The sequence below is a fragment of the Lissotriton vulgaris genome, chromosome 7, assembly GCF_964263255.1.
Source record: "Lissotriton vulgaris chromosome 7, aLisVul1.2, whole genome shotgun sequence".
In the NCBI taxonomy this organism is placed as follows: Eukaryota; Metazoa; Chordata; class Amphibia; order Caudata; family Salamandridae; genus Lissotriton; species Lissotriton vulgaris.
The window spans coordinates 238,991,732-239,006,827 of record NC_141695.1 but is presented as its reverse complement, the minus strand read 5'-3'; the positions used below and the strand labels follow the sequence as shown (position 1 = coordinate 239,006,827).

The 15,096-nt window shown below is 41.0% G+C and overlaps 1 protein-coding gene across 1 annotated transcript in view; it reads left to right on the top strand.

Annotated features, from left to right (window-relative positions):
- Positions 1-15,096, top strand: part of LOC147701283 (FXYD domain-containing ion transport regulator 3-like) — a 94,333-nt gene that overhangs the window by 28,826 nt on the left and 50,411 nt on the right. The window contains exon 2 of the mRNA XM_086930017.1: positions 12,749-12,812. Within this exon, the coding sequence (XP_086786143.1) occupies positions 12,770-12,812 (43 nt within the window). The 5' untranslated portion in view covers positions 12,749-12,769. The remainder of the gene's footprint in view (positions 1-12,748; positions 12,813-15,096) is intronic.

Below are 15,096 nucleotides of genomic sequence, written 5' to 3'. Positions count from 1 at the left end.
TTGACGGGTAGGTAAAAAAGATATAGTCCATGAATGCGTAAGATCTTGAGCCAACTACCTCTGTGAAACTGTATCGAAATAAAAGGTCATGGACAAATAGCTTTGATGTTTTCAAAGTGTAATGGCCCTAGGTGTCAACTCGCAACGTGTTTTTAGGTCTTGGAGTTCCCATGACTTGAGTTAGTCTAAAGGAGCTATTCCTACAAATTTCCTGCGTAGAAGAGCCTCCTTTCAAATCAAAACGCCAGTCTAGCTGTAAATGCTTCAGGAAAACGTTTCAAAGGGAATATGATTGAAAATGTTGAGAGAGAAAACAATGTAAAAATTTGTGTTTATTCGAAACAAAAGCTTTCCTTTGCCTCCGCGGTAAGGCAATACATACTACTCTATAATAGTTTGGAGGGGTTGGTCTCTCTGTCCTGTAGTATCATCTACATTGGTGAAAGTGTTATCATAACATTCTGTGTTCAAGATATGTTGTTTGCTAATAGTGACGTTTAGAAGTTATAAACTAAACATTTAATTGTTCCACTCCTCCTCTAAGGGTGGACTGGTTTCTCCCACTTGGCAATTTATAATAATAATAATAATAATAATAATAATAATAATAATAATATTATTATTTTATTGGGGGTGATTTCTGGAAATTCACGGAACTTCTACAAGCGTATGGCAGCCTCCAGTATGTATGAAGAAACTGGTAACATTTCAAGTGAAAAGCGTACACTAGTTATTGAAATGTGCCACAGGGTGCTCTGACCGGGACGTAGACTTGGACTATACGTACAGGAATCACAGCGTGTGTAACACAGACGTGCGCTGGAAAAAGGAGGTGCTACATTTCCAGTCGAGCAGAACAGCTATAAAAGTTTTTTTTTTCGTTTTTTTTTCAATGAGGGGGGGCAGGTTTTCAAAGATGCGTAGTACTTTATATGTCGTTCCAGCCACTTGCCTATTTGAGAGGCCAAAATAATGTTCAGCACCGGCCTTTGTCCGTTTGCGCTCCTGGCAAAACAAAATTTACCGCCTTCAACTTAAAATGTGTGTGCAACAATTAATGGCCACACAAACCAGTTTTTTTTTTGGTGTTCAAAATATTTTATTGAGTTTTACGGTGAACGAGACAGACAAAAAATAGTACAGTGGTATATATAATACAATCATAGAGAATATTATCATGACAGTATCAATATACGAAAAACTTACCATCGTCCTAAAATATAAGAAATTATAAAAGTTGGAAAACTAAACAAACAAGGCTACTCCTCAAAAGCATTAGTCATATAAGTAATTAATAAAAAACATATAGCGACATTTAATAAGTCATAGATAAATATTAATATAGTCCTCATTCGGTTTCCATAACTGTTGAAATGATGATGTATTTTTTAATGGTCCCTTGAAGGATAGATGGGCACCGGACCTAATAAAAGTGACATATGACAACCAGGCTTGGAGTGACATTGCTCCAGATGATTTCCAATTGGAGTAATGGATTTAACCGCAATAGAAATTGGGATATTAAAAAGCTTACACTGCAGCTCTGATAAGGTAGATGATAAAAAGAACCATAGTTTTAGCCATTGTCCTGCAAGCATAACGTGCGCTCTACATTTTCACTTCAGAGTTTTAAATTGGTGCCCATCTAACCCGTTATCTGCATCCAAAAATTCACATTCCACAGGCAATAGCTCTTTAGAGGAGTTTTCTTATTTGGGGCCCGGGGAGGGTGGGGTCCCACCTGCATACTCCATCCTGGAAAGCTGGAGTGGGAGGCCTGGTGGCCCGTCCTCTGGCAGCATCTCCCATACAGGCCTCCAAACATGAATCAAGCCGGGCAGTCAGAAGCACTGTCAGGCTTGTTAATATTGTAAATTTATGGCTCTGCCTTCTCTAAATATTTATTTGTGTATTTATTAGGTCGAGACTTGGCAGCGCATGCGCTGCTCTACAAGGCATGCTGTATAAGAGTACTCTCTTGAAGCTCCGCCCACTCTACGCCCATATTTTTCATTGACTTGTGTCTCTGTCCTTAGTAAACGTTGGCTTCTAATTCGGCTTGTTAGTCCCTCCTTAGTACTGCCTTGTCTTCATTTGTAACCTCCCATGAGGACTGGCCCCTTTACTTCTGTTATACCGTCTGTGTTATTTAGTCTGTAAGCACTATTTCTTTAAGGAGTTTTGTCTTACTGCAGGCACGACGTCCTATGCAGCAACATTCGGCGCTTCATGCGTGCTTTCACTTTCCAAGCAGCCGGGACAATGGTGGCCGCTTCTTTAGAATGCCATTGGTCTCGCATTTAGGAGAGTTTGAGCTATTGGCATCGTAAACGACAATAGCTTAAACTCTCGCAAGTGCAACATCTATTGCTTTACAAATATTTTTTGGGTTGTTTTTTTCCAAATGACGCACTTACTAGAAGCCATGCCCCTTTCTTTAGACATGGCTCGTCTACAGAAAGGGGCGTGGCCTCTAAGTGCAAGCGTGGCATGGCGCATTTGGAAACAAACAATATTTGCAATTCAATAGGTCTCACATTTGCAGGAATTTAAGTTGTTGACATATATCGTGCCAATAGCTCAAAGACCTATTGCATTGCAAATTCTTGTTTTGACATGCTGCAAGTCTCAGCCCAGACAGACCTAGCGTGCCCCTGGGGGGGTAATATTAGAAATACCAGCAACCTCTTTGTTGGTGTTTCTTAATCATCAGTTCATACTGTTCCATACATACCAAGATTTTAGAACCGGAAAGTTGGAGCTTTAATGAAGAAAAATAAAACTGGTTAAGTTTTTTCCCCATTGACTTCTATTGAAGCAGAGGCAAATTTAGGCAGGAGATAGCCAAAATGGCTTTATTTTACCTACAAAAACCACGAGTCTGCCACCTGAATCATGTATGTTGGCATGTATACTGTTCAGTTACTGGTGGTCCTGGTAAAATACTATTCAGATGGCAACCCTAATGACACCATATTCTATATGGCTCATTCTTTAGACTGTATTGCTTTTTCTTTAACCAAGTAACCGGCAGTATGGAGGTTGGTTCAATGTGAACATTGATTTTGGGTCTGTAAACGAAGTAATATTATGTTTGGGGTGTTCATAAACCAGCTCGATGTAGTTCTTGGTTTATTTTTTTTCTTTCCACTTAGCCTTTTTGTACTGGGGAGGGAGTCTTGATATTAGCAGATTCTATGGAGGTCGCTTATTGATCTTACTGGAATGTACCTAAGCTGGGGAATGACCAAATACTGATCCATGCGTTTGCTGACGATGCGGTCATTCTAGCGCGCACAGATCAGTTAATGCACCGGTCACTGGAAGGATTTTAACTTTTCTGTAAATCTAGGAAACTAACAATTAACATACCGAAAACAAAGTTCATGATAATGAAATCAAAGGCCAAGTTAAAATCAACTTTCAGGATGTATGGAAATTCAATAGGACATGTTAAAACTCTTCATTACTTGGGTATCCGGCTCAGCAATACGTTTTATTGGGGCGCCCGCATTACGAAGTTCAAAGCAATTCTCTGGCAACATGCCAGAGTGGTTCTCTTGCAGTATGCCGGAGCGGTTCAGAGATTTGCAAGCAAGTGTAAAACTTGTCTGATAAAGTCTGCACTGACTACATATAAAAGCATAGCAGTAGCCGCAAGCTCCTATGATGCTGAATTCTGGGGACGAGTAAATGTGCAGGCCTTTGAAAAAGTTAAACTCTTTCCTGAGATGATTGTTATACCTAGGCCCAGGGACACCAATGGTAATACTCCAAGCCGAACTGGGAATGATTTCTGTGTCAGATTACTTCACCTTCTGCCCAGTAAGCTATTAAATAGTCTGGACTACCTTGGCTCTTTCCTTGGTTTTGACACATAGAGTATATGTTAAAATCAGTAGATTAGACAGATTTCATGCTTTATCCAGGAAAAAATGACCAAAGCCACTTTACACATCAGTGCAAAGGGAATTCTGGGCTTTCGTGTGGCAAAGGCACAAGGCTACAAGAAGTGCTTTATTAGCTAAATCTCTGGACTTGACAGCTGAACCCTGTTGGGAGCCTTTCCTAGACTTGATTTTGTTACCTGAGAAATGGGTCTTATACCTCCGATTCAGGCTAGGCATGCTACGGGCTCAATCCTACATCAAATCCTGGTCCTCTGGGGCATGGACAGAGCTGGTTTGTGGGGCGTCCAAGAAACTTTGAAGCATTTTATGCTACTCTGCGTTATGTCAATAAGCCCCGCCCTCTCCACCCCCTCATGCCACCCCTCGACCGAAGGGGCTGCCTCCTCCCCCTATTTAAAAAATAATAATAATGTACGAGGAGCTGTAAGGATGCCTTTAACTTTGTTGTTAAAGTGGCCCGCCGGAGATCAACCAGGCTATGCCATCGTATATATTCACTGCTTAGAAGGTAAGATGGCTGATTGCATCATAGGTCCAGGAGAGCAGCAACCTTAGCAAGAAAGAGCTTAGGCTATTTGGAACAAATGGATGTTCTTGGTCTAAATTCCCCTTGCGCTTTTTTCGATGCTAGGTGATTTGAGCCTATGTAGGTGCTACCTCGTAAGTGAGCACTGGAGCAGCACTTCTAGCGGTCCTACACACCGCACTTCTAGCGGTCCTACACACCGGGGTCGAAGACTGAATCGGTCCATCTCTGGCACCAATATATATTTTGAAGGCTTTGCCCTGCTCTGATGCACTTAGGCTGTTTTGCACAGGCAAATTCATTGATATTGTCTAATACCTTTAAAGCAATTATCCATTGAAGTCCACATCTATCCAGAGCCCTTTAGCTGTCGTTGTGTAGAGATATATCTTTTTGTTATCTACATTTGCATAGGTCTATCTCTGGCACTGGTATTTTTAAAAGGCTTTGCCCTGCATGGATGCACTTTAGCTGTCGTATCAGGCGAAGCCTATAAAGCCACTAGCCGTGCTAGACTGCAACGAAACATATCACTTTACATGCTTGTTGCGCAGATATACAATATCTTTGTTACCTAACTTCGCACTCCGCACGAACGCCCTTTTGTTGTTTTTGCACATAAAAAGCTCTCGAGGCGGTTTGATGCTCTCAAGCCATGAGCCGTCCTAGTTAAAAATCACTTATAGCACTCTTATTGGCTGGTTGCATAGCTACAATACTATTCCGCGCCTACACTCTTTTTCTTTCTTACCCAGGAACCAATGTACAATAGTTTAATAGATTTTATAGATCTAGATATGCCGCCTCCTGTCTCAGTTCATTTTGCACTGAAGACGCACCCTTGATCTAATGTATTCGTGGCGCGCCCCTAACCCAGCTAAACAACACCTTCTTCGTGATGTAGTGGAGGATGATCGCGTCCATGTTATCAAGGGAACCCACGCGGACTCTTTCCAAGCCCATTGAGGTGCTGAACCTGTTCAGGCTGAATCTTGCATCCACAACACTATGGAAGGGAGGCATGCTAGCATAAGGGAACATGTTGATGGGAATGTTTATATTGCTGTATTACTTGGGGCTTGCATTGTTCTAATGAAGAGTATACATGTGGGTGTTCTGCAATGTGTACATTTTTATGCTTCATTATTGTATGGCTTTATTGTAAAGCTGAATCAATAGACCTGATTAGCAGACCAGGCCTGGGTGTGGTTTATATGCAGTGGTCCCTGCCTAGGCTGTGTCAGCTGCAGAGGAACAGATGAATTTAGGAGGGGATGGTAAAGGGGAGCAATGGCTGGGGAAGGGCTGGCATTTGAGTCTGGGTAAGCCACACACGAGAGCAAGAAACCACTTACAAAAGTGTATTGTGCTTATTGGAAAAAATGGTTCCCTAGATGTGAGCTGTGGAAGGATACATGTAAAAAGGTGGTAAGGAGGCTCTGCTCCAGGGCACAGCCAGAGGAAGAAAGGCCTCCAAATAAGAAGCAAGCAAACGAATTACAATAAAGAAACCTGGTAATGGGTGGATGGGCTCCAGGCCTGCAGTAATTGTAGTGTTTTGCTTTTCTTTTGTATGGTGCACACGAGGTATTTTGCAGCTAGAACGTGTCTGGTAGGCGAGGCACAAGAAAGACCGAAGGGCAGCTTTCACTGGAGCCAGATTAGGGACACTGATTGGATGCAGACAGCTGTGGTGGTACTTCCGAACCCCCGACTCGCCCATGCTAGAGGCTGGTCCTGGTGAGGTTCAGAGTGGGAAAGATTACAACCTTTTCTCAGGGGAAAAAACCACTTCTCGTTTATAAATTGTGATTCTTGAAGTGTTAGGAGTTGGTGTTTTTGGTTTTGAGTAAAATCTGCTGAATACACAAGTATATACACTGAAGAAACAGTTTAATGCTTCGTTGTGGTTCCTTGAAATACGAATAAAAACGAATGGTTTAAAAACAAGAAAATCACTGTCATTAAAAAGTTTAGATTACTGAGTTGATATGCACCCATCATCCCTCACAGCAACGTGCTGACTAGCAAATAGAAACAAGAATCAGAGGGCCCCTGAGAACTGATACACCCGCAGGGCCAGGGGAGAAGTAAAAATCTAGTAAATCCATTCCCTCCTGGTGCATATGTATAATCTTTCCCGTTTTTTTAGTACATTAGAATTTATGAAATCCGTTATACAAAACAACAAACTGTACACCACACAATATAAACACAAATTGGAAAGTGATCTCAAACACAAACCCCGGATACCAAAAATAAACAACCCCAACATTTCTCAATCAGAATCCCATGTACACAAACAGACATACCAAACCATACCCAAACTTCAATCATTCAAACAAAAACAACAACGTGGGTGCCCGTTGAGATCGGTGAGACCAGGACATTCATCGAAATTGAACCCTTTTGAATAGAGGAACTTTGGGCCATACTACAGTTCAAACTCTGAAATATACAGATGTACATATACATTATTTGGATACATGATCAATTCCCTTCTTCCTGGTCCACTGATAATAATCATGTTTTTATTGATTAATGTTTTCTTTGTTTTGAATGGAGGCGTGCTCCATGGAGCAACATTAGATAGTATTTTTTTGGGCATCCATGGAAGGGTTTAAATGAAACCACCATGCAGGGTGTCTTAACCTTATCCCTAACTGGCTATAGGTCTGCCCTACCTTAAGCTTTGCATATCCATCCGTTTTTTTCATTATCTGGTGTGTGCCAAGACAAATAAAAAGGTCTTGGTTTCATTGCAATGGAGCTAGTTGATGCAATGTTTCTCAATGAGAGAAAAGATGGTAATACCCCAGGGTGGCTGGAAGTGTGATAACCTCAGTATAAATTCTGGCATGCCTTCCCATGAGATTGGATTTAAAATAGGTTCATGCTTTTTCTGACACTTCGACCACCTTCCTCAATCAATTCCATAATATTGAGTGGCGGAGAGCATGGAAAACTACAGATCGGTCAAGTGATATCAATTGGGGAAGGTTTTTTTTTTTATAGAGCTTATGACTTGGAACTCTAGAAAGGATGTCTTTGACAATCTATCTGTTGGCCAAAATTCCTGATTGCCAGTCCGTAAGATTGTGCTGAGATCCAAGATAAACATGTAGCTGAATGGTAGTAGCTTTCACATTTTGTAGCAGAAATGTAAATGTTTAGGTTTTAGCAGTAGTTACATCCTTTAGATCTCAAAAGATTTAGTAAGCGGAGTCTCATTGAACTGTTTTACCATGCACAGCTTTAGTGTTGCCACATTCATTTGCTAAAGCTGATTGACACTGATGAGGTGGACAATAAGTAACATTCATCTTATCCACATTATCTATCAGATCTTTGTCTTGCAAATAGATCCTTTTCCTCAAAGGTAAGGGTCTAGAATAATGCTTACTGATTGTATTCTGTTCATGACGTAGTAATTTGTCTCGAGTCCCGCATACCACTTTGTGAAAATAGTCTTCTCTGAAAGGATATTTGTGTGGTTGGTGATATTTAATTTTTTCATTTTTTAAACCATTTTCTAAGAACAAAGTTTAATGCTACTTACATTTTATCTGAGGGGGAAATATTACCCACATGGCAGGCTTTTACACTTTCATGGACTTCAATTTGTTAAGTTTTTTTTGACCATTTTGGCCGTCTATTCTTCCATTAGTTAAATGAAAATTTCGTTAAACAGCACTGAAACCTGTTGTTAACAACACACCCCCTCCTACCCCCCCCCAATCCTCTTCTTTTTTTTCAACCTATAACTAACTTGAAACCAATCTCAAATAACTTCGTTCCAGGTGCAAATTCATTAGCAGAATAGGTCATAGCATGGCTGTATAAAGACAAGACATAGACCAAGTGTTATGACCACATCTCATCTTGTATCTTTCAATAGGAGGTGAGAGAGTTCTCGTGTTGGCAGCTTTAAGATTTACATTTCCACATATAGCCACAGTTCTTCTACTTACCTTTAAAACTTGTCAGCTTTAACTCAAGTCCACCTCTACTCTGAATCTCCTTGATTGAGAATTGGTGAGGCAATACCCAAATCAATCCCCGTTTTATATGTGGGTGTAAACTCATGCTAAGAATAACAGAGGTGGTGATAGGTTTTCAAGCGCATACCCGCTCTAATTTCAGACTCTAGACTTTTATTCATCTTCGGTTATGTGTCTCCATTTTTTCAGTACTTATATATTTTTTTTGATTGCTTAAAAGTAGACTGACTGAATTGCTGCAAATGCAGTAGTTCAAGTTAAGCCACTCTGACTTCCTACCGTGCTGTCCGCTTCCTGGTTGTGTCTGTGTTTGGTGTAGAGGTTTGGGGTTTGTAATATAGTATGGCCCACCTTGTGCTCCTTGCACAGTTTCAAACTAATTTATATTCTATGTGCCATAAAAACCTGTTAGTAGGGGGTCATTTTGTTTCAACTGTTATTTGAATGCACTGACGCACCCTTCTTTGTTGAAAACCTTTAATAGAATATTGACCAACTGCTTCGGTGAAAACCAGTAGAAGATAATGTACAGAACAGTTGTTTAGAAGTTCCACCCGTTGTCTCTTAGGACACATGGCAGGCCGGTCGATTATGAGTGTAGTAGACCAGACCTGTACTAATCCTAGCTGGCATTGGAAATGCTCGGGGAGAGACTGCACTTGTCTTCCATGTCGGGTTTAATGGCTGTTCCTGTGAACCCTGGGCACGGAGGAACTTCGTTCTGGCTTATTGAATCTAGCTGTGAATGACCTTATGATCTCAACAGGTTGTACCTATGTCGCAAGACTTGACTTATTCACCATTTGTGGCCAAAGAGCTGCCTGACACATGCCCCCCCTCCTCCATTAAGCCTGATATATACCAAAGATGCTGAAATTGCATTGCCTGTTGCCCCTATCATGGAGAGAATGGATTCATCTTTGGGGTTGGATTTTGACTGATGTGCATACCTTTAGTCACTTCTGCAGTAGCATAGGAAAGTTAAATTAAATGATTCATGTCCAGTACTTACAAAGTAAACTCTTGAATGTTCCTGTCTCAGGTGGCCAAATCTTTTTGGTGCTGTAGCAAACCCAACCGTACTGCTTACTGCATTGTCACTTCGCATCTTCTGCCTTTTTATCTGGATCCTGTTTTTGCTGGCTTTGGGACTCTGAACGTGCCCACTGCTAAACAGTAATAAAGTGCCTGTGTTTCCGCTCGAAAACGTGCTGTACATTGGAAGACTGTTTGGCCTATTTACCTTCACTAGAATTCCACTGTAAATGTTGGTTAAAGTGCACCTATGGAATGGAAAGTTAAATGTCAGATCTTCGCTGCAATATATATTTACCCTGCCCATATATGAGCCAAAAATATTTTTCTGCCAGGAGAATCAGTGTACTCTAGCTAGGCTTTAGTTTAAATGTGCTGCAGTGACGCATACAGGGGAAACTGATTTTGCATGTAAGAAAATATTATTTTGATGTATTCATAAATCTCCCCTAAAATGTAACCATGCAGGGTGCGAATACATAAAAAAGGGTGCATTACATATTGGGTTCAATGTGCCTGCACAGTGAAATAGAACTCAAAAATGATTTCGCTCTGGAGGCCTGGCTGGACTTTAAAATCTTTATTTCCAACCTCAGTAAATTCAAAGGACCAGCTAGAAACCTGCTGTAACGTTTATTTCCTGCTTAGTTTTTATAAAAAATAGTTGATGGTGAAAGACATTTTTTGATAACCTAAGCAGAAGAATAAGTTTGCAAAAATGTACTTTAAGCTGCATGGTAGTATTAGTGCTTGGCCATATTTTTTATCTTTTGTTTTTGCCTTTAAGCTTTTAAAAATTCATGGGTCAGGTTCCCCTTTAACTTATTTTGATAATCTTGGTGTCTTTTAGCTGATGACAGTATTTCTCTAAATTGATTTGGAAATGTTACTTCCGTTCATGCTGTACCAACAATTCTAAGGTACCATGCACTTTTCTGGGGATTGCCTGCTGCTTGTGTCATAGCTACAAGGCGTTGAGAGAGATGCTCTTTCAACTCTGTTTTGGCCTACTCAGATTAGTTTTATTGAGTTGGTAGAGTTACCCCTTCCAAATTAAGAATCCATTCCTGATGAGTGTTTTTTTTAAGGTAACAAAATGATGTACGGCTCTTTACTTAGTCCAACATGCCTTCTTGCAAGGAAGCTCGCCCCAAACATTTGATCTTTCGGCCTTTCATTTTCTCCTTTGCTCTTGTAGCGTGTCGATTCTTTATCACTTTGCCAATAGATTTGTTGACGTTTTAGTTATTAAATGCTTGTACGTGCTGAAATGATAACTGTAATATTTGCCTGGGAGAGGTTTATTCCAGCCTTGAAGTGGTTGTTTCAAAAGGTAGGTGTAGGAATGGAGATGTTATTACAAGAGCAGAGCCTAGTATTATGCATAACATCTTTTCATGCCACTCCTGCAGTACTTCTTAATCAAAAGAACTAGAATTCTAGCACAGTCCTCTTCCATGTCCTATTCTTGTCTTTATTCAGCTGGGAATTCTAGATGAGACGTGGAGTCTTAGTTTTCGTTTGCTGTGGCAGCTCCTTGCTGTTCTCAGGACTGTTTGTCTGTTTGTCCAAGTTTGTACTTGCTTTCTATTCCAGCTTGTTATCAACTTGTCAGCAGGTTACTCAATATACTGACATTGCATTAAACATTGCTTAAGTCTTGTGTCAAAGGGGTGGGGTTATGTGTCTGCCTAGGTGACTGCTGCCAAGCATTGTGGGCTTCTTCATGAAGTTGGAAGAAGTTCTATTTGTGTTCAGAATTCCTTTGTGTGTGTTTCACACCCCCACCCCCAGCACACTTTGCCTCTTAAGCCATGAATTAGGACCTGTGTCCACTTCAATGTTTTTCATTTACCATGAGTAAAACTCTAATTCAGTCGTGTCCCTGATTTGCCCAATTCCCTGTTTTATTGAAACCACCAGAACGGCGCCATCTCTATTTTCCCATTTTCTAGATCCTTATGACTCTTGCTTCCCTGTATCTGCCCATCTCTTGACCTTAAAATCACCCTAACCCCCTTTATCTTTTTCAGTTCATTAATCATTTTTTAATAACATTAAAATGTTACTTTTAAAATGTGGAGTTGAGTATTTCGTAGTAAAGGGTGCGTGGAAAAGCTAAAAACCCATTATATAAACTTGACTGCGGAAGTAAAGGTAATGCAGATTAAGGTCACTTTAACCCTCCTTAACTGGTTAATCTTCCTCAAAGTATTCTCTGGGAAGTGGCCACAGATGCACAGTTCACCAGGCACCCTCACCTCCCTACTTGTTTACTGGCGCAGGCATTGGGAAATTCTAATTCTGTCTATCAAGTGGACAGTATCACTAGCTAGTTGTGTCTAAGGGCTGTCGAAGCTCCCAGCAAAACCATGCACTTGATGTGAGAGAATCGTCCTATGAGGCCGCTCTTGATTTCATTCTCTGCAGTTTCAGCAGGAATGTTTAGATACTTCCTGGCCAAGGGCCCGAAGACCCTTCCCTACCCCCCCCCCTCCCCCTCCCCTGGTGCCATTGCTTTGTCAACTCAAACTTTTCGGTAGTAACTTATTACTGTGTGAACAAAGTTGTGGAGCACAGTCTGTGGAGATGATTTTTGTTTGGACAGTCTATGGGTTCATAGGCTCCCCACTTTACAAAATGTTGTGTTATATTATATTATATTATATTATATTATATTATATTATATATGTATGTATGTATTTGGGGTTATCTATCCCCTCTTAGAGTGACAATAGAGGGAATATTCCTGTGGATGGAAATTAAAGATAGGGGAGACATGGTGGATTTGAGGTGGCTTGATTGAAGTTTTGGTAGTTGTACCATGGCTAGCTGGAAACTCTGGAAGGTGGAACACTTTTCGTTCCCCCACTCCTGGCGGAGGGGGGGGGGGGGGTGTTGGCAATTGTGATTTTTGCGAACTCAACTAATTTACCATTAAGTGAGTCTTTCTTGTAGCTAATACCTTTTTATTTATGCTTTTATCTTGTAAGTGTCTGAACGTGTTTATACTGGTGTATGTACTTTAACTTTAATCTTAAACCACCACCCCTCCTCCCCACGACTTTTGAGTCCGCAGTTTTCCATCTCCGGTTAAGCGCAAAATACTGAGCTTTCGGTTAGGCTTGCTTGTTTACCAGTCCCAAAACAAATAAAGGTGGGGGATCCAAGGCCACCTAAAAGTTGCATTAGATATTTGCCACAATTTTTTTTAATTTTTTTTTTAATTATTGTTCTCATATAAATGTAATGTACTTCTTATATTTTCCCAACAGCGTTACCTTCGAATTATCAAGATGCAGAACACATTTGCAGCAAGTGTACTTCTGGTGCTTGCAGGTGAGGAGGGAAGGTGAAATGTCTCCTCATGTTCGTCCATGGATCGATGGAATCCTTTCTCACCCTGTCGTAGTGACGTTGGTGCAGGAATCTGTTTTTAGTTCATGGCCACAGGTGTGATTACCGGAATCTACATTCAGACTTTTGATCTGTGATGATAAAATTAGTACCCTTGAGCTGCGTAAAGATAAACATTCATTATTCATTGCCAAGACACACTGCAAGGGTGAACGTGCACTTTACAAATACATGTATATTTGCATATTATATTATATGTTGCATTAAAGTGTGGGTGCAGAGTCCTCATTATTGAGGTTACCAATTCTCTGCAGCCTCTCCTGGAAGATGACTGCATGTGTCTGTGTACAACTTTAGGCCTTGGTGACAGTTCAGAAGAGTGGGATGTCCCAACAGTTGACCCTGTCACACTAGTCCTCACTGCATTTTCTGCTATGGAATTTTAGAAATGGAATGTTCCTGCCACCCCCCAATCCCCTCCCAGATCTGACATCCCCATTGATCACACCACATCTCCTCTTTCAGTTAAACAGGTTGTATTACATTGTAGAACAAGTGAGGCAACATTTATCTTTCAAGTTTAGATTAGAGAGAGAGATGGGAGAATCGGGCACTGCTGTCTCCTCAGAATGAGTGGTTTGTCAGAAGATTTCGAAGAACAGAAATGGGTCACCTACGGAATAGTGAAAGAGGGGAATGAATGCAGGTTAATTGCAGTTTTGTGTGTCCAAGAATGAGTTTCAGGGTCTCAGGAGTGTTGTGCATCAGCATTTTTAAGTGAGTTTGCAATTTGCAGGACTTTTCTACTGTCTAGGGATCTGTATTGCTTCCTGCAGTGGCCTTCAACCCTGGGAGAAGTCGGGTGTGATGATTGCATACTGGCATTCTCTGCTCAGGTTGCATTAACTATCACCCTAGTTTCTGCATGTTGCAGAAAATACATAATAATGCCTCTGGATTGGCACTGTAAAAATGCCTCCTTTTGTACCAGTGTCCCTGTGCATCTGTGCAAGTTCATGGTTTGATCTTTTGTAGAACATTTAATGCATGTGTTCTTAGCTTTTTGATGCTTCCCTGGAAGATCACAGAGCCCGATGTTCTTCTTTTCTCTTCCAAATCACCGTCAACCTTTTGCAACTGATATATGATTTTTGTGTCTCAGTTGGAGGATTCTAAGAATGTGTTCTGACCATGTGTTGACTTCACTCTTCGTGTCTATCAATTTGGCTTGGCCGGTCTGTAATTTCATAGTATGGATTGCCACAACACACCAAGGGCCCTTATTTCCGCTGAGATTGAACCCACAAGCTGCTTCAATAAAACAAGTGGTTCGGTTTTAGTCCCCCTGAAATGTGCGTTCAGGTCAGGAGTGAGATCTTATCAGCGTAAGTGAGGAAGTTGTCAGCCTATTGCTCTTCATTTCAGACCTGTTTGCCAGGCCATATTGTTTTACTTTCCATGGTTGAAGATTGCTGGTTTGGTTTGTTCAAAGGATAGGTGTTCAGTATGGTGATTTTTAAATGTGTTTTTTATTGCTTCAAGAAACATTTGGTATCTTTAACTGGCTTTCCTCGTCAGTTCTATTGTAGTGTCATAGCATTGTCTGCCACCCCAAGATTGCCCTAATGTTTGATACGAGTAGTGTGCAGAAGTTATACATTCTTGTTTGTGGACAGGCAATGTGTGACGTGGTTAAGTGTTGAACTCTACAGGATAGATGCTGCAGTAATACTACTTGATGGACCCTTTTACACTGTCTTGCAACACAACAGAGCTCTCCACTCTAGGTAGTCGCCAACTGTACATACATCCTCGTCGCTAACTGTACATACATCCTCTCTTGTGGAAGAGTTGTCTGGATGGCTCCACCAGTACAGCATAAGTTTGTTCATGCTCCTGTAGGAAAGAAGCATGCACTATACGGCATCCTTCCACTGCATTCACAGCAGCTTTCATTACATGTACTCTGATGCAGGAGAAAGATTGAGGTGGGAGACCTGTATCGGCCCTTCTGAAACTCCTACTGAAAGTTGTACTTCATGGCCTGTCTAGACCTAGTGCTTTCTGTAAACCGGTTTCATGTGTGGGTTTTTGGTTTGTCCTGTCCAACACTTAGTGACCGTATTAACAGTGAGTAGTAACTAGGCTGTGCCCTGGCACTCCTAATACCCACTGCTTGGAGAATCTAGTTGGCGCAATTCACTTAATTCTCTAAATCCACATTCGCCACTTACTCCTCCTACTTGGGAAGACGCAAGTCTTTTGT